The following is a 24,204-nucleotide window of genomic DNA, read 5'->3' on the forward strand; positions in this document are numbered from 1 at the left end:
GTCTCACTCCTAAACATCGTCCCGATGAACAACACATGGGCCGATTACCTGGTGTAACCCCTATCACCTTCCTCGTCAGCTCTCACCAATCCTTCTCGAGAACATCACGGCAAGATGAAGGGTCGCGGGCGAGTTGCTCGACCAGATAATTAGCTTCTAGGCAATAACTGCCCCAAACCAAAGACACCGAAAAAACATAGCACTGCGATAGCATCACAAGAAATAAGCCTCATCACTCCCCACCCATGTCCGAGACATCCAACAAGAAAAAAATCCCGAGGCTGCATCAACCCCTTGACCTTGTTCACACGTTAACACCTGTACATCCAAGATCTCCCATGAGGCTCCGGAAGACGTGCGTGCTTGGCCGGCAGTTCTATGCAATGCACCGTGATTACCAACCGCCCCTTACAAGACCTACCTCCAGCTTCTTCTCCAACAACAACCACAGGAATCAACTTTTGACTTTTATGTCCCTCAACCTCCTGCTGCCTAGCAAGGCCCGCCTCATAGACCTATCACCCCTCATCATCCAATAAACACCAACCATCAACCAAGGTGTGGTACGATGACTCACATCTCCCCCAAGCCACATATAATTGGCCCAAACACCCTTCCGCCAAAAAGGCGTCCGAGATGAGTGAAAAATATAAGATAACAAGAAGGATGAGCCTCAAAACAAGCGAGAATTTCCCCTCCGAAAAAAAAGACATGACGCAAGCTCTGTACACTATGCCCGTCCTTGACGCCGTGAAACAGGGGTGCCTACACCCCTCGGCGCTTGGCGACCCCATGCCCACAAGACTCATCAATTACCGCATGTGTGAGGAAGAAACAGGCATCAGATCAGCCTATGAAGAAGCTTAATTCAACGTTTGCTTACCTCCTTCGTGCCGCGGACGTCTATGTGACAGGAAGCCTCGTCCTTTGCCTTCGTCGTCGTGAGACAAATGAAGAGTAAGGAAGCATAGGTCCTATGACTACCACCATATTCCCCCCCCCCTCAGAACTTGGACTTGTCATATCAAGCAAACCTATCAGACCTGTTACACATGCAGTGACGATAGCAAATGTACACAATCCAAAAATGCCACAGTGAACAACACTGTCTGCGCAAGTTGGCCTCTCATATCAAGCCTTTTCCGAACCCGACCTCGAGAGCGTTGCATTTGGGGAAGAGAGAAAGGACGCAGAGGGGTGTGGCTAGCCGTGACTCGACTCGACTCGACTCAAGAAAGTCGAGTCAACGAGGCTCTGCCCATATCCCACACGCCCTCACCCCTCCCACCGAGAAACGCCCACTGACATGGCCGACGCACGATACACAGCAGATAACCGCTGCCGGGAAATAACGTCACTTGACGATCATTCTGATTCCCAACTCGTGTCCAACATATCAGGAGGGAACCGACCCTGCTTTTCCGTCGGGCCCTTCCAGAACACAGTCAACCTTGTTACACAAAACACTCTGGGGACACATGATGTCGATCTCGAAACTCTTCGAGATCAAAAGTGACGCCAGTGAAGACGACAAAGCAAAGAGCTGGTGTGTCGCCCAGGACCTGGACTCACCCCAGGTCTGATCTCTCAACCCAACTGACCCGACACTAAGCACTATGCCCAAGGCCCAGCAGCATTGCCTGCCGGGCAAAGTGGCAGCACCAGAGGGAATCAACCCATGATCAACTGGTCTCAGTCTGCCAGAAAAATATGCCGGAACCCGATCCACTGCGACCTGAGAGGACCATCAATCGAGACGATGTAATGTAATGGGATGCACTCGCGTTCATCGAGCAGTCCAGATTCATGAATAAGAAACAAGACCAAAGCCACAAACAGGCTCTCAACCACGGCGTCCCTGCTGCAGGAACAAGATCCGGGCACCCATCGTTGGGTTGCAAAAGCCTTCTTCCCCACTGGGGTCCCGGTGCTTCCCACAAAACGCTCAGTATGATGCCCCGTGCTGATCATCTGTGACCACGCCTGTCCACGACCCATAGCATGTGTGTAATATTACCCAGATAATAAGACCGATCTCACCACTGCCAGTCTTCCGTCTCCGCTTGTCCGGAAAAAGAGGAGAAAGGTTTGACGTAGCCAGTGGGTGTGGCATCGCGAAGAGACAACGCAAAAACGATATGGCACTGCCCCTTTCGGTCCAACACAGTGCCCAAAGTGGCGAACGCGGATCGCAGAAACACGACAGAAAAGATATAAAAAGTGCCAGATTGCAGATCGCAGGTTTTCGTGTACGCGCTTGCGTAGCTTGCCATGCCCGTTCACCTTGACAACAGATGAGTTAAGTGAATAGCCTTCGCCCGGCGTGCTCCAAGTGTGAAGGTAGCTGATATACAGCTTACCGCCGAGGCTGTCGGAAGTGTGGGCGGAGTATCGGCCCTTCACCCAAGATGTACGGGAGGCGTGTGAGTGAGCGGGATATGTGAGAGGCCCGAGGCAGTCGGGAGTGGGTAAACCACGGACAACCAAAGCGTGGGATGTTGAATGAAAAGTGACAAAACAGTTGCAAGAGCCCCAGTCGTGTATCGCCGTGAGAGGGACCGCGCGTTTAGAGCGTGGGATGGCTGTTGAAGTGGACGATACCTCACATATGGGGGCGGATATCGAAGGCTCATGTGGTTGGCCCCGTGACCGTAGCATCGACGATAGCTGCACACTCGACCTGTAGCTGATTCACCAGTGACTCAATTCCATTGTAGCTACCGCTTCAGTTTGCCATCTGCTGAACCTTGCCGGCTATGCCAACTGCCGTGCAATAGGGATACGTAGATTGCCTCAGCCACAGGGCAGGGCAGCAGAGAAAAGTGTGGGATATTGAGGCCTGAGGTCGACAGATGAAGAGTGCTGGCTGGGGTGTGTCGATATCCGACGGATGACAAATGAAAAAGGAATTCTGACGTAGGCAGGTTACCTCTGAGGCGAAATGGAATAATCGAGGCCTCGAAATCGTCGCATTCGTTAACAGAAACGAAGAGAAGTTGGAAGGAAGTTGGGCAAGAATTGGGTCTTGAAGTTCCATCTCGGCCTGATGCCGGCACAAGAAGTCGGAAGAGAGTGCTGGACCGTGCGTTTGTCAGCACCCAGGCACCATCCACAGTTTCCACCAGGGGTGCCACAGTCCCGGGATGGCTAATGCTAGGATGCACTCGCCACAGCACGAGGAGCCGGGATGTTCCGAAGAGGTAAAACAGGGAACCAGACGAACCAGACCAGGATCACGAAGATCTTTCCAGCCAGCTAAGCCACCATGTGGCTCGAGAGAAGCTGGTCCCAGACACTCGGGTTTTTGCACTTTGTCACACTCTGTCCAACCGTACCTGGCTGCTGTGATGCATGTGAAAGTCGAGATGGAGGAAAAAAAGAAACAACTCTTCAGCTCCACCAGCTCTAACCCTGTCTTCCCTGGTGTGTCGTTTGCCTCAAAGCAACCTCAGGCAAGCTCAGCTCTTGGCGGTGATCGCCTTGTGGCCTGTGCATTTGCTGGAACAGCCTGCGCTGCGATGCCATGCGAAACAGAAAGTGTCAAAGTTGCTGCGTTTGCGCTAACCTCCTCTCGCCCCTGAAGCGTCGCAACACTGTGAAGGAAAAAGGCAAGGTGCAGAAGAGCCATTCTCTCCGTCTGCAAGACATTCATCAAGGGTAAAAACACAACCACAGCGCCTGCGTGACGTCCCCGTTGCTATTAAAGCTTTGGGATTGGCGGACTGGGCAAGCAAGACCAGCAAGACAGCATTCGATGCTCGCCGCTGACGAGGCCCGTTTGCGCTTGGCTTGTCATTGGCTCCGGCTTCTAAACATGGAAGGCCTCCCACCTGGGGTGCTGGTGTCTTCGGAGAGCGAGCACGGCGGGACTGGCCAAGGAGTGCTGTGTCAAAGGCAGCTGATTGAAAATGCGCGGCCGCCTGATTGCCGATATTCATCGCAACGTCGTTGTTTTACATCACTGGCAGGAGTGGCATTCAAAGAGGTGGGACACCTGATAAGTGTTCCGTAGCCCCTATTCGATTATAGGGACAAGACAGACCGTGGTTTGGTGACACGAACTTCTGCGGGACGAGTGAGAAGTGAGGCGGGTCAACAGCGCCTTGGTCATCTCACTGGATGTTGGGTTGTTGGGAGGGTTTCTGTCAAAGAAAAGGGGTGTGGTGCCAGACGATTCGTACATTGTGTGTGAGGGCACGCGAGGGCTGCGGTCGAGGTCGGTCAATGCTAGTGATGCCTGATCCACCTCAAGGCCGTTGCCATTGTTGGTGTTCCGCCTATCTAGAATCCGCCTTCGGTAGCCCACGGCGATCGCAACAGGGACCGGATAAGGGACGGCAGTCCCTGCTTTGCAACGTTCTTGCTTCCGTCCGCTTGACTGCTCTTGAGTGTTCGACCCTTCGCTCCTGTCTTTTTTCTCCTGCAATCGCGGTTGACAGAGAGCGGCATTGGACAGAGATATCGACTTTTTTTCTTCTTTTTTTTTTTTTTTTTTTTTTTTTGGCAAAATTCTCAAAAGTTTTGTGGGCATGGCGCTACGTCAAAGGCCGGCGTCCAGGATCACACCGGCTCCTCGGCGTATAAGACGCTTTCGCACATTCTACACCCCCCTCCCGGCATGAAATATGTACGGCGAGGAATCTTTCCATGCCACCCCGGCCGCTTTCTGGATGCTCGCCATCGTCGAGAAGTGTCGGTGAGGGACAAAACTCTGCAACATCGGTTGGTGATGTCCCATAGCCGCTTCAAAGTTGCCTATTCTTGACGAGGTGATCGAGAGGCCGGCTGCGAGGATCGATACATTCTTCACCAGGCAACCTGTTTGGTGATGGGGTGTGCTTTTGGATGGACCAGTCAGTGCTCAGCGGATCTCGAGAATCCAATCGGGGGCCGGGTGCATCTGCATCCTGAAGGTGCCGACGCAGGCCCATTGGCCATTCAGCGGTCTGCACCCAAACAGCCTGCTGATATTGGACATCAACGCATCAGACAATGGGCCCAGCAACCATTAGGGCAGCGAAGCATAAACCGTACATGCCACTCCCACACTCCCCCGTATACTAGATATCGTGACTCACCAGTTGCCATAGGGCAAATGGCACCCACCGAAGAGAGAGGAAAAGTGTGCTTTTTGTTGGATGCCGCTCATCTCATGTCTCTCACCGTCTCCCTGTCCTCCCTCGACATTTGTCGCTTTCGCTTCACCCCTTTCGCCGACGGCGCTGGTCCAGGGGTCAGATGAAAATCGCATTGGTTCGGGGAAGAAAATTTTTTACGGTGAGCCAAAAGGGAGCAAATCAATCAGAAAAGAAAATGATTGACGGGGGTCGGTGCCGTGCACCTCGACCGGGGGTTAAGACGCGAGCAAGGTAGGGGTGTGCTTCTTCTAGAAAAAAAACAAAGCGTGCCCGGATTCACCACTGGGCAGTACGACTGCCAAGCCTGCCAAGACGAGACGAAAATGAAGGTGAAGGGAGGTGTGCGCTCCATTGACGGCGCTAGGATACCAAGGCCGTGTGATGGTGTGTTGCTTCGTGCATGATGGGCAGGGCTTCTTGATTTGACGGATTGACCCGCGGCTGTGCTTGACCGTGCCGTGATACTGTGTCCTCACCGTGGATGCTCCGGGGTGCTTTTGGCGAAGGACACGGTGAGCGGAGATGTGTCATCAAGTGGGATCAAAGGGATGCCGTGCCGAAGGCTTGGGTAAGCTGCTGTCTTGTTGAGAAAAACCGTGATAGGCGAGGTGCGGCAGCGATATTGTAAATGTTTGCTAGCCTTTTGGGCAGTCTGGTCGTATGCCATGGGTATCTTCCAGGCCGTCCGTCCGCTCGTCCTCCGACGCACACACGGCAGAGCTGCTTGGATTTGTGACAGTGTTTCTATTCAGGCGATATGGTCTCGGTACCGGCAGAATCAAGAATGATTGGCGGTTGGTGTTGTTTGTGAGGACAGAAAAGCTCGTGCTCCAGATCGTCTTCGTACACGAGGTCGCACGTTAATTTTCCGTTTAAGATGCTGGAATTTTGCTGAACATCGCACAACAGTCGATATGAAGCGGTGGATGGTGGCCGAAAAAGAGAAACGTGTGGATGGGATATCGAAGGAGATGTCCAAAGACTAGAAATTCCATGATTTAAAAAGAAGGCAAGTGGAGGGGTGGAATATTCCATGGAAAATCATGATTGGCCCTCGAGGCGGCCGCATGCAAGTCCCGCCAGATCTCCCCCACCTCAAACGGGCCTGCAGGTCGGTGCATCTGGGACACGTGAGCTACAAACGCCCGCACTCCTGCGCCGAACAATCGGCCCCCCGCGCCGGACGACGCTGACAACCGTTCCCGCTTGGCGGGCTCCGATGATCTCCGGCCAGGCCATCTGCGGGATCCAGGTTGGGGATAGGGACGTGGTGGCCAGCAACCACATGACGGTCATCTGGACCTTGGACCTACATACGTTATCTGGGTGGTTATGCTTGTGCCGCTGTGTGCATCATCATGTCACAGCTTCACACATGCAACCCCGCATTTCACCATCCCAATATGGCGGATCATTCATACACTAGAGGGGCGAAAGAAGGCAAGCAAACGTCACCGAACTGGCGCCTTCATAATCAAGCCTCTCGCCTGCTTCCGAGCACTCCGTCAACTATGACTCTTTGTCTCTACGTGCCCATCCCATCTTGCACCTCCTCGATGATGAAGCCCAACGCCGCCGCTGATCATCACCATCACACATGGTTGAAGGCACCTATCTGCTGACGACGGTTCACAATCATCTCTCCCAAGATTGCTCACAGCTCAGCAGGCACGGAGTATTATCCGGCGGCAACATATACCCCGAAACGCAATTGATACGAAGCGCTAAGCGACTCTGTTTGCAGCCTCGTCCACAAGGCCACGACATTTCTCGTGGTCAGATAGGCCAGGGTGGCCCAAGCCGCTGTTCCGGATTCCCAGCCTTCCTGTCCCTTGCGCCTCCGGCCTCGTTTACACCACTCAGGCAGAACAGCCGCGTCGACGCCTCTTGAAAATTTTCACGGGCCGTTGGGAATTTGAAATGAAGCCTGGGCTCGACACGACGTTGGACAGAGACCTTGAAATATTCCCAGTCATTGTGTGGACCAATTTCGCTTAGAAGGGGAGCATCACACGCCTTCCCGTTTTGCAATCCATTCGCAAATTTCACAAATCCAGGACCTGGGACCTGTCAGAGAAATGGAAGACTCTTGTTGAGTGATTCACCCGTGATTCATCTCAACATCGCAGAGAGCGTTACGCAAGAGAAGCAGAGAAATTCCTCTCTCTATCCGGAAATCCATTGGCCGCAAGACGGGCCATGCTTGCGCTGGAGAAAGACACAGTGTTGGAAAATTCAATTGGGACTGGGCAGGATACATTGCGATCCTGGTCAGGCAGGGGAGGAGTGGTTATAGACGGCCCCCTGAGACATTTCCCCTGCCACATCCCAGTTACGCACACGCCCCCACCATCACATCAGCCCCCAGCCCTCGAGCGAAAAAGTTCGCAAGTTCACTGAGAACAGACCTTGCCCCTGTTTTTTGGTGCGTGAGTGGAACTGCCCACCATTTTTATAAAGGCCACCCACACCCGAAAACTCTTCGTCCTGCTTTAGCACCTTTGGCTTCGCCAAAAAAAAAAAACCCTCTCATGAAATAATTCACCAGTCATAGTCTTCGAGATCCGACACTCGATTACAAAGCAGCCAAACACTGGACCTCCACGAAGCGTCCAGTTCCTTCTCGCAACCACCAGAGTTCTTCGCAACTTTGGTGACCGTGGCTCCCATCAGGACAGCGCATAAAACCATTCGCCAGATCCCTTGATATGTCAGAAATCAGAAGACAGTGCATCCCCCTTCTTCCTACCGACCACAGACCAAGGTGAATTGGTCCCTTCAGCGCCCAACACAGCAAACGGATTCGACGACAAAACCCAGCAGAAACAACTCAAAACAACAGCCTTGGCATCGGGCGAGGGGGTATTTGAGAGAGAGAGAGAAAGAGGTTTTTCTTTTTAGGATTTGATGTCTCGAAGGACATCACAAGAGCCGGAGACGATGGCTAGCTATTCACCCTATGCGTCCGCACGCACCGCGGAATTTTTCTACGACGACAACAAGTTTCCCAGCCCTTCTCCGACACCATCACCCCGGGGACCCGGCTACTATGGGCCTCCTCCGGTCCAGAGACCGGCCACCCGCGCCCACTTCCGCACTCCGAGCACCACTGGCGCCTCATTCAGGCACGAGTTCCCCAGTCCTCGGACGCCCTCGTTCTCGCCTCGGTACAATAGCGAAGGCCAGTACGCCACTGCCAATGTGAATGTGAGTCAATCGCGGTCTTCACGCAAGCCAAGTTTCTCGGCATCGCCTCCCAGGAGGGAGCGTCGCAGCACCTCTTTTTCCTATTATCCGGTCGTGGACGCGCATGGAGAGTCGGACGAGGACGAGCTCATCGAGATCGATGGTGTCACCTACCTGCTGCCGGGGAGGTCATCTAAGTCGAAGCGCAACAAGGACTTCTTCACTGTCAACGCTGGGAGAGGGCATGCAACTGATTACCACTACTACAAACAGGGCGGTCCCTTTTTCGACAGAGAGAGAGAGGCGGGGTTCGCGTCGCCGCGCTTTGAGGAACAGCGCCGTACAGCTCCCATCAACGGCCATGCTCGCCGCAGCTCAACATCGGTTCCTCAGAGACCTCAGACTGCCCGACCCACCGCCAACCCCCACAAGAAGCCACCACCACCACCTGCTGCCCGTGCTGCCACGGAGGCGGATGCCAAGCGGCACAAGATCCCGCCCGGATACTCTCTCAAGAACTGGGATCCCACTGAGGAGCCCATCATGCTGCTGGGTAGTGTTTTCGATGCCAACTCCCTTGGAAAGTGGATTTATGACTGGACCGTCTATCACCACGGACCCTCCACCCCCATCTCGGACATGGCCGGAGAGCTTTGGCTCCTTCTGATCCAGCTGGCCGGAAAGATCAAGCGTGCCGAGGAGTCCGTTCCCAAGATCCGTGCCCTGGAGAACAAGCAGATGGTTGAGGACTTCATCGAGGCCGGCGACCGCCTCACCGACAAGCTCCGCAAGCTCCTCAAGGCGTGCGAGGCCCCCATGCTTCGCGTCAAGACCACCCAGAAGAAGGATCCCCAGCTCGGAAAGAATGCCGGTGTAGAGTTTGTCGAGACCCTCTTCGGCCGTGAGCGTGAGCTAGAGAAGACTGAGCGCTTTATGCATTCCGTCCGCCTCTGGAACCTGCGCTTCGACACCAACTGTGAGGAGATCCTCCGGAGCCCGACCGTGTAAAATTATTGCCATCATGGTTCCTCATCTTCCTCCCGCGTCAGCTCCCCTCCCACATCATACACACTATCTATCACACACACACACGCACACACAGACACACACACACACACATCACATCACATCACTTCACATCACATCACACATGGTTATCACGCCATGACAACAACACCACCAAAACAAACAGAACCCGAAAAGGATTTATAGGAGCCAGGTTGTACGATTAGGTCTCTTTCCAACTCTTTTGGTCATCCGGGGTCTTTATAAAACACGGGCGGGGATCACTCCCCCTAGCGTCGTGTTGTCGTCTTTTTCCGGTCTTTCCACAGCGATACCCAATACCCAATGTGCAGACGAGGCAGGATCGGACATGATTATTTATTATTATTACTACTATTGAATAGCAGCAACAGAAGAGCTGCCGACTTGTTCTTTTTACAAGAGAGAGAGGGACACGGATAACAAAAAGTACCGGTGGTTTTTTGGTTTTTTTCTACTTGGATGGATCACGGGGCAGGTCTTTGGATCTCGGAGGGTATTTTTTTTTTTTTTTTAACTATCAGGTCTGTTGGCGTGGGGCGGGGCGGTATGTCGCCATGTAATGGTTGTCTTGTTTTTTGTCTCTTTGGTTTGGGGTGGTCGGCATCGCTGGGCGTCCAAGAAGCCTCGATCATTTACACTGTCATCAAGGGCGCCTCGAATTTTTTACGCGCGCCCTATTTCCTTTCATTTCTTTATCTTTTTTTATTCTTTCCCACGAGATGGATATACCCATTTTTTTCTATTTAGTATTTTTTTGTTTTTGTTGTGACAAGATATCTGGCAGGGCGACAGCAGCGAGGGTCAAATAGAATAGCGGTCTAGCAATTATTAGAAGGAAATGTTTCGGGTTCGACGTTTTGAGATATAATATGGATTTTAGTTCACAGCTCAACTATTTTGTTTTCCTCTCTCACTTATTGAACAATAATTTTTGACGCCTCTTGTGATTTGTGTGCCTCAACATTTTTTTTACTTGGGAATCTCACCACATTCCTCATTTTCGCCCATAAATGTAAAGCATGGTAAAAATCACAAAATATTTTGTAATGTCTCACAGCTGGAAAACATTGTGCCAATAAAATGGGGATAAAAAGGAACCCTAAATCCGAGCCCTAACACTCTGTGGTATGTGCGCGTATGCGAGTGTGTTATCGGCAAGTTCCAGTCTCACCAGGGCATCGGGATCTCCTTTGTCTGTGCCTCTCAATATTTTGACATTTCACTTGCGCCGCTCAGATTTTTGTTCATCACACTCGCACAAAATGTCATGGAAAAAGGGGAGGTTGAGGGGAAATAATCAGATGGCTTGTGTCGGACACACGTCTGCCTGGTAACTACCAAGTGGCAGGGGATGATGGATGTCAATTATCTGGATTCATGACATGAATTTCCTTTCCCCCTGGCTTTGGAAGATGAGATGAAAGTTTGATGCTGGAATTGGAACTGGACTAATCCAAGGGATCCATGATGAACATGCCGCTTTTCGAGAATTTTCACAAAAGACTCCATCAGTAGGGCTACCTGTCAAATGTCAATTGCGGAGTTTGGGACCTCCACTGTCAGGATGGCAGTTCCAACTTTTATTTCCTGGACGGTTCGTCTGAACTTGTCAACATAATAAGGAATCCACCCCCAACTTTAATGACAGTGACGGGGTATGCTTGGAGACATAAGGCAAAAACACAGTGCGACAACTTCTTGGATGTCACCAGGCGGGCATCACCAATCCGATGGCAGGAACGACCGTCCGTTCTCTCCATCCGGTCAGATGAACAGAAGAATTCGGACCGCATCGGCCGCCCTTTTTTCCATCTTACCGGTTCGCCTCCTTCCGTTCTTTTTTCCAGCCGAGATTCCCTTTTTTTTTTTTTTTTTTTGGATGAAACTCTTTTCTCCCTTGCACATTGCAGAAACATCTTTGCTTCTGATCAGCTCCAGAGGCCGATCTATCACAAGCTGAAAAACTCTCAAACACGATATGCAAGTCACCTCCCGATGATGTGATCACCTCCTGTTCCTGGACACGGGTAGCGACAGAAGCTGCGAACTCAACACGACACAACTCGTCGCACAAAGTCGAGCGCACAGTTATTGACGGGTCATCGGGAGGTTGGGTGTCATTATACAGCCAGTATCCGTGTATAAACCACGGCCGACAACATCTCACCTTCCTGCCTGCCCATGTTTCTTTTACGAAGTTTACGACATTGGTCTCTCATTGGTGACTCCTGATCTGACCTTCTTTGGGAGGCGCAGTCGGACAGATTCTCGGGGAATATTCCAACCCGTGCGACGGGACGCGGTTGCGATTTTGCTGGAGGGAGAGGGAAAAAAAAAAAAAAAAAAAAAAAAAAAAAAAAAAAAAAAAAAGAGGTCGGTGGGTTTGGGATTGTCTGTCCACGCCGATGAGTCTTTCCCGTGTGAAGGATGGGAGAAGGATTAACCTGTTATCTGATCCTCTAACCTGAACACCTAGCTAGGTATTGGGCGTGTAAAAGGGACAAGTCAAGATCTAGCCCCCAATGCGTCGAGGTGCACTGTGTAGAGTTGAAACATCTGGGAGGAATAAAAACCGGTAGATGGTAGCTACCTACCTAGGTTTGAGGCGCGGTTTGGGGGGGCGTATGTTTGTTCTTTTCTTTCGGGCTACGGATGACTGTGATGGGACTGAAACATCTCATGAGAGATCTGCCGGGGTGAAACTATCGCGACCGACCGGCTCTCTCCCTGCAGCAGTGTGCGCTTGGGCCACAGCAAGTAAGGTTAAAGGAGGGCAGATGGTGATCCGGGCGTTGGACGTTGAGAAAAGGTTTGGCTCTGGCTTCAGACTGCACAACTCCATCACCGCATGAATGAGTGGTGGGTGGACTTATCCAGCCCTACAAGTGGGTTTGCCCTCTGCCCAACCCAACCAACCCAACGAACTTCACCTTTCACAGCCTCTTCCAGCCGCCGGCCGAGTGAAAGTGCGAAGTGGGGGTTGGGCAAAGTTGTCTGCCCTTCCTGAACAAACAATCACTATCACACCTTGACGGCGTCAAACATTTCCACCGGATTTTCTGCTCGGTGCTGGGACATGTACATCACCGAACCCTCCCGTCAGCTCCAACCCCGAGAAGGATGACGCCGGTGATCGGTAACCCCGTCCCGTCCCATCCCAATCATGCATCCATCTCTTGCAGCAAAACCTCGTGGTGTGGCTTTCTTTCTTTCTTTCTCTTTTCCGGGTGTGAACGACAAGACTGCGCCTCAATCTTGCTCACCACACTCACGCTCTCTGCCCCTGCGGCACAGCATCTTTACCACGTTCTTTCCCAGCGGCGGCGGAAGTTGTGTGTGCTACTACAGCAGGTCAGATTTTCCCAGACCCCTATTTTGGGGCGCGGGGGTGGTTGTTTGTACCACTCTCGCTGGTGAGGAAAGGGCCAATGATGACGGTGCTTGGTACTATATACTTTCTGGCGCAGACTTGGGACCAAGGGATTTTGGGTTTAACGCAGCTGCCTTGGATGATGATGTTTTGACTGTTGAGCCGTAGTGGTTCTGGCACGATGGATTGGATGAATGGTGAACGAAAGCAAGGCTGCGACAGTGTGCTACCAGCCAGTGGTTGTTGCCCACAGGCACAGCATGTTGTGTCGCGTGAGAAGATGGAAAAGTTAGGCGCACACCCACGCCTCATGCTTTGCTCGGTCTTAGGGTGGACGCGGACGGCGGCTCAGAAAAGGTAACGCTGGGGGGACTATATATGCCAGTGGTTATATTGGTGGTGCCATACTACCCTACCTACCATGATTATCCAATTCTCGGTGGGTTTTGGGGGTGCAGGTTTGCCCTCGTGGTAGGTATGTTTGGGCCAGAGCCTTGTATTCTTGATGGTGTTGGGGGTGGTAAGTGTTATATTGGTTGGCTTTCATCTTCTGTTTGGGTATGATGCCTTTCCTGTCCTCCATCTTCTGGAGTTTTGGCTGGAAACTAGAGACGGGAAGACCCCAAGCCTTCCGAGCAGAGTGCCATTGATGCTCGCTCCGGCTTCGGTTGGGGTTATTCGGGTAAAGACGAGTTGGCAGCCCTTCCATCACTGTGGCCTGGCGTGGCTGGGTGGGATTGCACGTTGAAAGGGGTTGCATTGGAAGCCTTCCTTTCTCTGTCCGGTTACGCTCTTCAGCCGTGTGTCGACCTGCATCCGTGGCCTCTCACATGCACACACCACCTGGTCTGAGGATGTGGCTGCCGACTGTCCCGTGGGAGGGGGAAAGGAAACAATTGGGAAGGTGCATTATCTGGCCTGGTGAATCCATGGGATGGCCCGCAGGTGGCTTCCACTGATGAATATGGGGCGTTTGGGGGAGGTTTGGGGGATCGAGGCTGAGCAGAAGGGAAAGTTTCAGCTTCAGCCTTATGGGATCGGTAGTGGCGTTAGGTGAGTCTTTGGGAGATTGTTTCATGTTTCTTGATGGATGTGAGGATCAGATATCAGATTGTGGCTGAGATACCTGAGTGTAGAGCTGCAGATGGGATTCTGCTTCCCCATGGAAGGTGCTGCTTGGGGTCCAGCTGAAGTATAACGTTGAGGTGATTGTCTGCACTCCGGGTCAAGTAATGTTCGAGAACCGAGGTACCTAGACTAGAGAAACAAAAGATGAGCTGAAGGCTAGCTACGACCCCTCATCTGCTGGAAGCAGGTAAATATTGACGGCAGTCCTGGTCCGTGAGATGTGCGGGTTTGCTCATGGGGCAGAAGTAGCCTCAGCAGAGCCTCTTCATCCTACCTTGCCTGACCTACCTATCTGGACGGACTCCAAGCTTCATCAGAAGCATCTGACAATCAATACTGCACCGCGATCCTATCCGATGTGCACACATTTTACCATATTCAAGCTCTGGTGTCCTCCTTCACGGCGTCACCCTTCGACCCCAAGACATCCTCTCATACCAACTTTGCACCATCTCACACAGCCTTCTGGAATCCGTCGCCAAAGTGTAAAGCGCCCAAGTTGACTCACCGAACATACCCAAAGTTCACCACAAGCACTATCGCACAATCTCAGCCTTGTGATAATCTCATCCCTATGATCATCACCTCAACCGCCCATGTTTGGTGCAAGAGCTACCTACGCACCACACCCACACACATAGTGCTTGCTGACAGTGTGTGCTCAGCGGGCGGCTAACGTTGAACCAAAACCCTCAGCATCGCCCCAGATTAGTGCCGCCAAAAATGTCGTGCATATCCAACTTTGCTGCACCCTCGTGGAACAGAGCCAATCAGTGAGGCCGTGTGACTGTGATCTGCCTGTGATTCGCCGTGATGGGTGTTCACACCATTCTTTTTTTGCTGTTGCGCGAAAAACTTCTCTTTCCATTCCTGGGTATTTTAGGGTGGGTGATAGATTGGGTTGGTGATGATGCGTGCGCGTCTATGTTGCCAGTGAGGTGAAGGGATGTTGGTGATGGTGACTCTTGTGAGATCCAGATTTGGGGGTTGTCATGCTACGCTCCCTTGCCATGTCTACGGTGTTATTCACCTCACAGATGATTGACAATATCTTCAAGGTAACCTGGGGAAAGGTGAAGTTCAAGTTTGCTGAATCATCCCATCTCCAGGCTTCCTTCCCTCTTCACACCCACACGATGAAACCCGAAACTTGGAACATCGCAGTCCCAGCACCGCCATCTCGTGCTCGCACTTACATAACCCTTCTAGAAGGGAAAAACAGCCACACACAACTCTAGGCAACCTATCCACGAGCATGCCTTCAAGACTGCATGTCAGGAATTGTGCAGAGAAACTAGCCTGCTTATGTATTTTTAGGTGTGGGAGAGACACAAGATCTGGGTTTAGTCAGTATGACGGTGTCTCCTCAACCACAGGCTTACCAGGTGCTGCTGTTGGGCTAGGTGCAGTGCAGTAGCAGCGTTGCAATGGAAGCGCGATCGTTGAAGGAGGGGTCAGTATGTACACCCCCCCCTTCCAACATTCCCCCTCCTCTCTCCAAGGTGAAGGCGTGCGCGGACGTCCAACTCCCGTACTCTGGTTGGAGAAAAGGAAAGTATTCCCCCATCGTGAATGTATGGCAGCGTACTGTTTTTCACACACGGTGCTGTCCTCTTTGGGGTTGACCTCCACAGAAAGATGATAATATGTTGCCTCTTTACCGCTTCTGGCGGATGTCTCGGTTACGATGCTGACCTGCCTCCTAATAATTCCCTCGGCCTTCACTCCTTTTGCTGCCGGATTCACCAGCAGACCGAGCACCGAGAGAGTTCTCAACGGATGCCGGCAGCACTTGTCTCATTCTCACGTTGCAGCTGATGGCCGATGATATTGCAGACTGACCGGATCGAGGGCCGATGTGATATGCCGTGCTCAGCGGGAACTTGCCAGAAATTTAGATTCATGAACCACGAACTGCATGCAGTGTCCCGCAGGCAAGGTAGGTAGGAAAGTTCAGGCGCCTCACCCCAAGCTCACAAAATCGTACTTCTTCTACTGCTGCCCAGCACCTCGCTCAGAGCCTAACCTCGAAGCCACCATAACTGTTCAGCTGATGGCAAACACTGGGCATCTCTTAACGGCTCTTCTGGGCATGCAACAGTTCGTCCGGCGCTTGCTGCATGACGTCGTGAGGTTACCCTGTCCAAACACTCCATCTCCCCACACCTGGATTGATTTCGCTGCCCAGTCAGGAGATTTATTACGTCAAATAAAACGAACCCTTCGCTTTAATTTCCGATCGAAAAAGTCCTGATTCTGATCAAGTTCGGCAAGGAATAGACGCGTTTGGCGAGTAATAAAACTTCAAGATCATGGAGGGCGGGGTTGGGTCTTGATCGCGGGGGAGGGGCAGACGTGCAGCATGCAACGGAGATCGCCAAACCCCGCAGCTAACCGGAGTAGCCCAGGACCCTAACCCTTGCTTTTGTCCGTTCCATGTCCTCGCCCCTGAGTGGTACAGGGGGAGTTATCTACTACTACATCGTGACAACAGACAAAGAGCTAGATGATTCGGTGCAATGAGAGATACGCTGTCGAATCCAGAAATACCAACAAACTCTACTGTTACAAAACCGCTGTTCAAGATATGAGTGAAGCGAGCTAGGTACGGATAGCGATGGTGTTATCACCATTATCTCAGCCCCTGCCATCTATCAAATCAGGTAATGGGGTCGTCAAAAGTGTCAATTATAGTATTATACGTGGGAGAGTTGCCCAGGTGCCTCTATAAAACCGACCCAGGCAGCTCAGATCCTACTGCCAAGATATTAATTCCTCAATAGTGGGCCTCATTGGCTATTCTGACACTATCATGAGCGATAAACAAAAAAAAAAACCTCACTCCACCACACAACCAAACGAGACAAAAATGGAATGTCACTCGACGTGGGCCTGATTCGAACAGACGCTCCCGAAGGAACAAGATTTCTAGTCTTGCGCGTTAGACCACTCCGCCACCACGCCTTTGAACTTGGTAGAAATGGATGTCGGAGATGGGAATTATGTTGGGACTATGCACCCGGATGATACACTTCTTTTGCTCGAAGCAGAAATCTGCACTGCTTTCCATAGCCAACGGTATCTAAACGCTCGTGTTCTTCATCTCTTCCACCCGGGTATGAGGGGTATCTATTTGCGCACCTGAGCACACAGCTGCACCACTTTCTATACACACTCCAGACCCCTGACCTTGGAGCTGTTCTCTCCAAGTTGATGTTCCATTATTTCTGAAGCCCAGAATTATCCAACAATGCTTCCATTTCATACCTGCTTCCTTTCCCCAGAAGCCACTTTCCCCTGGGTATGTATGTAGATCCATGACAACCATCAGCCCCCCCGTGCCAGCAGGTTCAGTCAACAGCCAGCTGGACCCCCTAAACCCGCCCAATTCTCTTCCAACACTGGCCCTACTACCCCCTAGCAGGGCCGTATAACCGTCACCAAGCCTTTCCCACCCCAAAGCTTCCCTTCTTCCCCAGCGTGCCCCCTCGGCCTCCTCCATTTCCACTCTGCCCACTCTTCTTCGACTCAGGACTATCATTGCTACTCCCCCCATTCCCACTCTCATCCCCCCTAAACCCACTATCCTCCGTCCCCCTCGTCACAGGCCTCTTCCCCTTCCCACTACCCCCCTCCCCCGCGCTCTCATCCGTATCCCGCCCCCCCAACAAACCCGTCCTAAACCCCCTAACCTCCCGCTCCCTCTCCAATTCCATCTCCCTCCTCTCCGCCAACCTCAACGGCGGCGGCGGCGGCGTCAACAGCGTCCCCAACCCAGGGTACGACTCCCCCCTCACACTCCCATACCCCCCATACCCATACCCATACCCATACCCATACCCCGAACTAGCAGCCCCACTCAACATACTCTCCCCCCTTTGCTGCCCATTATCATCCCCCAAACTCCCCCTCTCAGAAGCAATACTCCACTCCCCCTCCTTCTCCCTTCCCCTTTCCGAAGGGGAATCCACAAAAATAGAATACTCCCCCCCCCCTTCCCCCGACTTAGCGGACAATCTCCCAGGCGGCAAAGGCCACACCATCCCCTGCCCATACCCAATCCCGCTCGATTGCGTTCTTCTTTTGGGTGCGGGGCGGATGACGATTCTGACTTCCCCTTCGCCTGTCAACCCGCTGTAGGAGCTGTTGGAGGAGGGGCCGGTTGGGACTGTGGGTGCCGGTGCTGATGGCCTCCCGCCAGACATGAGGGGCGGAGGGGAAGGGGAGAGATGCTGCCGGATCTTTGCTTGGGCTTGTCTTCTTTTGATGACCAGACGGCGGAGGATGAACGCGAGGGCTATGAATAGCAAGAGGGCGAGGATGATGCCTAGGACTAGAGCGGCTATTTGGGCGGGGGTGAGGGTTGGTTGTTGGGGTGTGAGGGGGGTGTTGGGGCCCGCTGTGGGAGTAGGGGAGAGGGACATTGTTTCCATTCCTGTTGGTTCCATCACGGAAGTGGTGGTGGTTTCTGATGACGGGAAGGTTGTGATGGTGGTGGTGGTGGTGACATCAGTAAAAGATGCCAAAGTGGTTGGCGCCGGGGAAGAGGGGGTGGCTGAACTTAGAGCCGGAGAATCGGTGGGGAGTGGTTCCGTGGGCTCTGTTGGGTTTGTGGTCTCTGTTGAGTCTGTTGGTGTGAGAGAAGTAGCTGACTCGGAACCGGTCGTTGAGGAGGGTGTGGGTTCTATTGGGGACTGGTCCATCGGTACTGTAGCCTCCGGTACGGTAGTTGTGCTCGAGGACAAAGGTCTAAAGACGGTTGTGGTGACGAAGACTGTGGTAACTGCGTTAGGAGCCGCCAGCGTGGTTGAGAAAACGATATTGGTGAGTGTTCTTGTCGTGACACCAGGAACAAAGACCGTCGTTCTGATCACAACCGTGGAAGTGAGCGTTGCCTCTTGCCGTTTCCCGACCGCAGCTCTGCCTCCCATATACTCTCTGCTCGATATCGGGGTTGTACGGGGTTCCGGACTGCTAGTGGGCGCCAGGACAAGACGCGTTTGAACTGGCGTGATCTCAACAGGGCTTCCAAAGGTTCGTTTTGCCCTCCTTACGAAAGACGTTACAATAACCGTCGAAGTAGCTGTACGCTGTGTTGGATTAATAAAAGTGAGAAGCTGGGTGCTGGTAGTAATAGCAAGTCTGGTCTCTGCAAAGGAGGTGACCGTGCTGGTGATGGTTTGTGTGACGGTGATAATGGCCAAACTGGATGCTGCCGGCAGCGGTCTGCTGTCGTTGTTAGTCTTCAACTGCCAGCCTGGATATTAGTTGCGGAAAGTAACTTACATCGAAGCAGTTGTCTGAACACAGTCACTCTCGTCACATGTGACACCGGCCGCTGAACAGCATGCTGCTTCTCCAGTCGGCAACATGCAGCATCCAATCTCTTCCAGGCAGTCGATTGTTGTGCCATTTTTGCCTTGACACACAGCCCGTGTCGAATCGGCATCATCTGTTGTATCTTTTGTGTTTTGTCTCCTTCTCCTTGGTCGTCTTGATGAAGATTCTGTAGTTTTCTCGCTGAGGGACCTAGAAATATCCGCTGGCCTCGTGTAACTGTCTCCCAATTGCCCAATTCTCCCCATAGCCCTTTGATGCTTTGTCTCGCCATCTACCAAATTGTGTGCTTTATTTCGTATATCACCAAGAACTAGCTTAGATGAGGGACCTGAAAGCCGTTGAGTATTCCCAAGCGTCGCAGTTGTGAGTCCCAGGACGAGGCTGCCCAAGGTTTTCAACATCAACATATGGCATTATGGGCCCGAGTACCTTGTGCTGAAGAGGTGAAGCTCCTAGAAGCTAGAAGGAAATGAAAAAGAGTGGAAGCCTTGCTGGTCAGTGCCGGCCTGGATAGATATCGACTGTGGTCAGAAAGAAACGCAATGAACAGACATCAAGCCTCGTGTGGGGAGAACGAGATAGATCGACTTGATGAGATAGGGCGAAAGAGAAAATAGGAACATTCCGGGGAATGTGGGGGATATGGCGTGGAGGATAGGTGTTTCCCACGGTAGCGGAACCGTCGTGATGGTGCCTTGCACTCTGCACTCCGCATCAGGTGTCGATCTCAGAACGATAGAAAAAGATGGGAAGAGACTGCTGCTTCCTTGATCCGAAATGACGCCAAGCTGTCGACCGAACCTCAAGAACGACGTGCAACTGAAGCTGGGTAGCCAAGGCATGATGTGTGAGGGCGATCGCGGAGCCACAGTGATCTGGTACCACAGATTCGTGGTCGGAGCAGCCAGTGGGAGCCTTGGATGGCACTGAACCAGCCTTCTTGTGGTCAGGCTCTGACCGGCATCCGAAGCCTCGAAAGCTTCTGGAAGCTTGATGAACGGGAAAGCCTATTAATGCTGGGGTTCGAGCCGCTGCTGTATGGATGAGATCAAGGGGTGGTGGTCGATAGATGGGATGGCCAGGGGTGGTTGACCTAGACATCCGATCTATTGCTATGCACAGGTGACAGCCAGGTCTGTCACTGGTGTCGATATCTTCGCCCTGACAGACTGAATATCGAGAAGCTGCGACTGATGACATCGCGACGTTGATAGGAGCTGTCATGATCCCAGGCCATCTACTGGCCGCATATGCATCTTCAATATTTGTGCATTCTCTCGCAGGTTTGCAAGTGAACCACTTGTGTGGATGTCATCTTGGAGTGGAGCTGTCGTCTGAGCGCTCTTGACCGGCGGGTGCCGGCATATAGCGATGGTGATGAGATGACATGAGGTCAGATCTCGCAGTTGCAGGTGTTGCGGTTCATGCGGGGGGCCGGGTGCATCGGATCCGATCGTATACTTCCTGATCCCTGTCGAGGTCAGAAAGCGGCTTGTCGGTGTGTTTTGCCTTCTTGTTGGACAGTAAATAAAAAGAGCAAAGTTTGTCCACGGGATCTCCAAGTTGTCGAGAAAGCTACTGCCTTGAGCTCCTTGGCGAGCGAGGATACGTTTATCTCGGTTCACGCTCAATGAGGGCATAACTGGCATGACACACGCCGTCCGAGTCACACGGGTGAGATAGCACTAAGAGCGCCTTTCTCGTGCTCGGTTTTGAGCACTTTCAATTGTTGAGCTTTTCCTGAGCCAATATGCCGCCAGTCACCTTGCCGACAATGACGATGTCGAGACAACGGACCTAGCCGAGCAAAAGGTCTACTCCAAGTTAACTTTGTTGTCAGGCACAGTTTAGTACCGTTGCTATGGCCGGGAACTGCAAGTCCTTGTGCTGATAGTTCTCAAGCCGTAATGCTGAGCGGCTGCGTGATCGACGAAGATCAGACAAGGTCCCGAGTCCCGGGTAGGGTACCAACGCCAACACGACCAGACTATTGCATGATGTCAGCAAGCTTCTAGAACTCCCAAACTTATTCTCTGCAATAAAACCACATTATAATCGAACCGAGTTTGTGAACCTGATTTGAATTTGCTTTTCCCTCCCCACCACAAAAAGCCTTCCCCTAGACCTCGTCCAGAGATGCGCCCCTCCAGTTCGTAGCTCATCACCATGCCCGCTACCTACATAATGTACAGTATTAAAAACACAAGGCGGGGCCGTGTCAGTTCTAACCCAATGCATAGCTGATGAAATGCTCCTCGCCGCCCAAATTCTACCCAAAAATATCCCTCATAACGCCTGGCCTGCCCGCCGCATGCACGCCCGCCTGCCTGCCCCATTTTTTTTAAAAAAAAACAAAAGTCGAGTGAAGATGTTGTGTACAATGCGGTAGATGGCCAGGCTGTGGTGCAAGTGTCGTCTTTCGATACCGTCTTTCGAACAGTCGTTGTCAGTCGTCTTGGCCCAACCTGTCACCCATTCGCTCGATATGTCGTTCCCCCTGGAGAAAGAAAACGTCTTATTTCTTATCCTTGTACAGCTTTGGATTCCACCCCTCTTTTACCTCGGCCTCTTGCTCCGCCTTCTCCATATGTGGGCGCACCTCGGCCTCGATCCTTTCCCTCGCACGCAGGATCTTGCTCTGCAGGTAGAATGAACCGCCCTTTTTGGGGTCGTTGTTGTCAAACAAGCGCTTGAATCGCTCCATGACCTCCTCCATATTGGCTTCCCCCTTTTGTGGTGGCTTGACGTTGAGGATCTTGCAGGCTTCGTCGAGGGTCATGCCGCTGCTGAGGCTGGCGCGGCCGGCGGTGCCATTGCCCGACTGGGCCTGGGCGCGTTGGTAGGCCGAGGAGGCGGCGGCTTGCTTGTAGGCTTCGGCGAAGGAGCGGCCGAGAACGCGGGTGCCGATGAGGACGACTTGGGTTATGAGGCGGTAGGCCTGGGCGGGGTGTTGGTTAGTTGCAAGGGTGGTGAGAACAAGGTATGCCGATGCTTACCATTTTGAACTACAAGCAGGCGTCGGCGACCTTGCAAGCCTTCCTTGTGTTGGGTGAGAGTGAGGGAGGAGGGAAGGTGGCGGTGAGATTGTGTGGTCGTCGGCGGCAGTGGGTGGTGGTGGTGATGGTAGTGGTGTGGAAATTCACAGAAGCGACAGCAACATGACCGAACCCATGCTTCGAAAAATTGTCCGCCTTCGAGATGCCGCGCCGCCGATTGCCGGCAAGCTATTGTGACAGCTGTTTAAATTGTAGCCAACAGTTGGCAACAGCCCGTCTTGGCACCCTTCACGCTTGGCCCGTCCCACCAAGCGGCTTGGTGACGCCGCCTGGCCAGTGCTGGCGCAGGGAGCTTGACATATGAAAGATGCAACATCGCAACTTTGTCAGTTAACAATCCTGGTCATTGTCCACGCAATTGTCCACCACCACGCTCTTTACTGACACATCACGAGCGATACCGAGAGCTTCAAAGATTAACGAGTCGACAATCAGCATCCAACTCGACAACCTCGAGTGTCCTCCACGACCGAGTAACTTGCATGCATACAGCTCCCCCGTCAACGATCCCCTGAACACGACATACGAACAGGGACACCAGATCACCACATCGCGAACACTCGAAGCCCCCAAAAATGTCAAATTACTACGGCGGCGGCCCCGCCCAGCCAAACCCCGGTCTTCAGTTCTACCAGTCCAACTACGCACAACCAGTATCTGGCCACGCGACCCCATCACAAGCATCCTACGGCTATGGCGGTCCCTCCTCCGGCGGCTTCGGCAGCAGCTTCACCTCTGGCTTCGCCGGCGCCCCAGGAGTATCAGGCCGCATGGACGAGCAAGGTGGGCTAAGAACAGGCTGGCTCGCCGCCTTTTCAACAGAGGGGTACGACGGGGAGCCGCCCTTATTGGAGGAGTTGGGGGTATCATTCACAAAGATCCAGCGCAAGGTCAGCAACCCACAACTCACCATCTCTCAAGCATGATCAAACTAACATATTTACTCCCCAGACCTTCGCCGTCCTAAACCCCTTCTCCCGCGTAGACCAACACCTAATGGACGACTCCGACCTCGCCGGTCCCGTCCTCTTCTTCTTCCTTGTTCGTCCCCCCTCCCTTTCACCCCCCCCATCCTTTTCTAACCTGTTTCTCCCAGTTCGGAACCTTCCTCATGCTCTCCGGCTCCGTCCACTTCGGCTTCATCTACGGCCTCGCCGTCCTCGGCTCAGTATCCCTCCACACAATCCTCTCCCTTATGGCACCCCCCGTCGACCCCTCCACCGCCGTTCCCTCCGCCCCCGGTCAATCATCCTACCCCGGCGCGCCCGTCCACCACCACTCCCAGTCCCAATCCGGTGCCACGACCACATTGACGTTTGCCCGATCCGCCTCGGTACTGGGGTATTGTCTCCTCCCACTGGTAGCCACCTCCCTAGTCGGAATCGTCATGCCCATGGCGACACCCTTCGGGATTTTCTTGACCACCTTGGCGGTGTTATGGAGCAGTTATGCCGCCAGTGGAATCTTTTGCTCGGTGGGGGGGATGAACAGGCAGAGGTTTTTGGTGGCGTATCCGTTGGCGTTGTTTTATGTCGGGTTTGGGATCATGGGCGTTTTTAGTAGCAGGGGGGGGAAGGCAGGGAAGGCGTAGGAAGGGAAGACAGGGTAGGATACAGGGTTGAATTTTGTGAGATGGGGAAGAGGCTGGGGAGTGGGAAGGAATATAGCGTGGTGATTATGTTGACATTATTATGATTATTGCCAAAAATGGGGGCGGTGTGATGGAGTTGGGGGGAGGGGGTTATTTTGGTGTACTAGTATAATGACAGATGATATTGAATATCAGATGGGATGAGAGCGTGTGTTGATGGTAGAATAATGGCCAAGTTGACACTTCCAGCTGCTAGTTGTGCTGCTTTCGATCACGTTGAACTATGGTCAAGAGGTCATGGGTTTGCATATTGGTTAGATCTTCATTCGTCATCCCAAGTCCTTTCGC

General features: G+C 52.7%; 4 protein-coding genes and 1 non-coding gene across 5 annotated transcripts; 3 read left to right on the forward strand and 2 right to left on the reverse strand.

Moving 5' to 3' along the window:
• Nucleotides 1-6,172: 6,172 nt before the first annotated feature.
• On the forward strand, nucleotides 6,173-9,729 carry QC763_403390 (uncharacterized protein; the record flags this gene model as incomplete). Its single annotated transcript, XM_062911970.1, has 3 exons — nucleotides 6,173-8,345; nucleotides 8,598-9,326; nucleotides 9,517-9,729. Exons 1-3 carry the CDS (start codon nucleotides 8,046-8,048, stop codon nucleotides 9,727-9,729), a joined length of 1,242 nt encoding a protein of 413 aa, XP_062765719.1. The 5' UTR covers nucleotides 6,173-8,045.
• A 7,022-nt stretch (nucleotides 9,730-16,751) lies between these two features.
• QC763_0065730 lies at nucleotides 16,752-16,833 on the forward strand. The gene has a single exon. It is a non-coding gene; the product is annotated as a tRNA-Ser (tRNA).
• Nucleotides 16,834-17,306: 473 nt separating this feature from the next.
• Nucleotides 17,307-20,806, reverse strand: QC763_403380 (uncharacterized protein; the record flags this gene model as incomplete). The annotated part of the gene is made up of 2 exons (XM_062911969.1): nucleotides 19,156-20,806; nucleotides 17,307-19,095 (listed from the first exon to the last, which is right to left on the reverse strand). The coding sequence occupies exons 1-2, from the start codon at nucleotides 19,614-19,616 to the stop codon at nucleotides 17,307-17,309; spliced, it is 2,250 nt and encodes a 749-aa protein (XP_062765720.1). The 5' UTR covers nucleotides 19,617-20,806.
• A 470-nt stretch (nucleotides 20,807-21,276) lies between these two features.
• Nucleotides 21,277-22,391, reverse strand: PAM16 (mitochondrial import inner membrane translocase subunit TIM16). Its single transcript, XM_062911968.1, has 2 exons — nucleotides 22,206-22,391; nucleotides 21,277-22,147 (listed from the first exon to the last, which is right to left on the reverse strand). Exons 1-2 carry the CDS (start codon nucleotides 22,206-22,208, stop codon nucleotides 21,725-21,727), a joined length of 426 nt encoding a protein of 141 aa, XP_062765721.1. The 5' UTR covers nucleotides 22,209-22,391; the 3' UTR covers nucleotides 21,277-21,724.
• On the forward strand, nucleotides 22,379-24,094 carry QC763_403360 (uncharacterized protein). The gene is made up of 3 exons (XM_062911967.1): nucleotides 22,379-23,155; nucleotides 23,217-23,306; nucleotides 23,362-24,094. The coding sequence occupies exons 1-3, from the start codon at nucleotides 22,841-22,843 to the stop codon at nucleotides 23,854-23,856; spliced, it is 900 nt and encodes a 299-aa protein (XP_062765722.1). The 5' UTR covers nucleotides 22,379-22,840; the 3' UTR covers nucleotides 23,857-24,094.
• Nucleotides 24,095-24,204: the final 110 nt, after the last annotated feature.

Source organism: Podospora pseudopauciseta, chromosome 4, assembly GCF_035222475.1.
Source record: "Podospora pseudopauciseta strain CBS 411.78 chromosome 4, whole genome shotgun sequence".
NCBI classification, from domain to species: domain Eukaryota; kingdom Fungi; phylum Ascomycota; class Sordariomycetes; order Sordariales; family Podosporaceae; genus Podospora; species Podospora pseudopauciseta.

Bases quoted from the DNA above. Each gene is read 5' to 3' on its own strand.
- QC763_403360 (XM_062911967.1), top strand. From the start codon at position 22,841: ATGTCAAATTACTACGGCGGCGGCCCCGCCCAGCCAAACCCCGGTCTT. The intron at 23,156-23,216 runs GTCAGCAACCCA...TTTACTCCCCAG, and splicing joins TCACAAAGATCCAGCGCAAG to ACCTTCGCCGTCCTAAACCC. The intron at 23,307-23,361 runs GTTCGTCCCCCC...TGTTTCTCCCAG, and splicing joins CCGTCCTCTTCTTCTTCCTT to TTCGGAACCTTCCTCATGCT.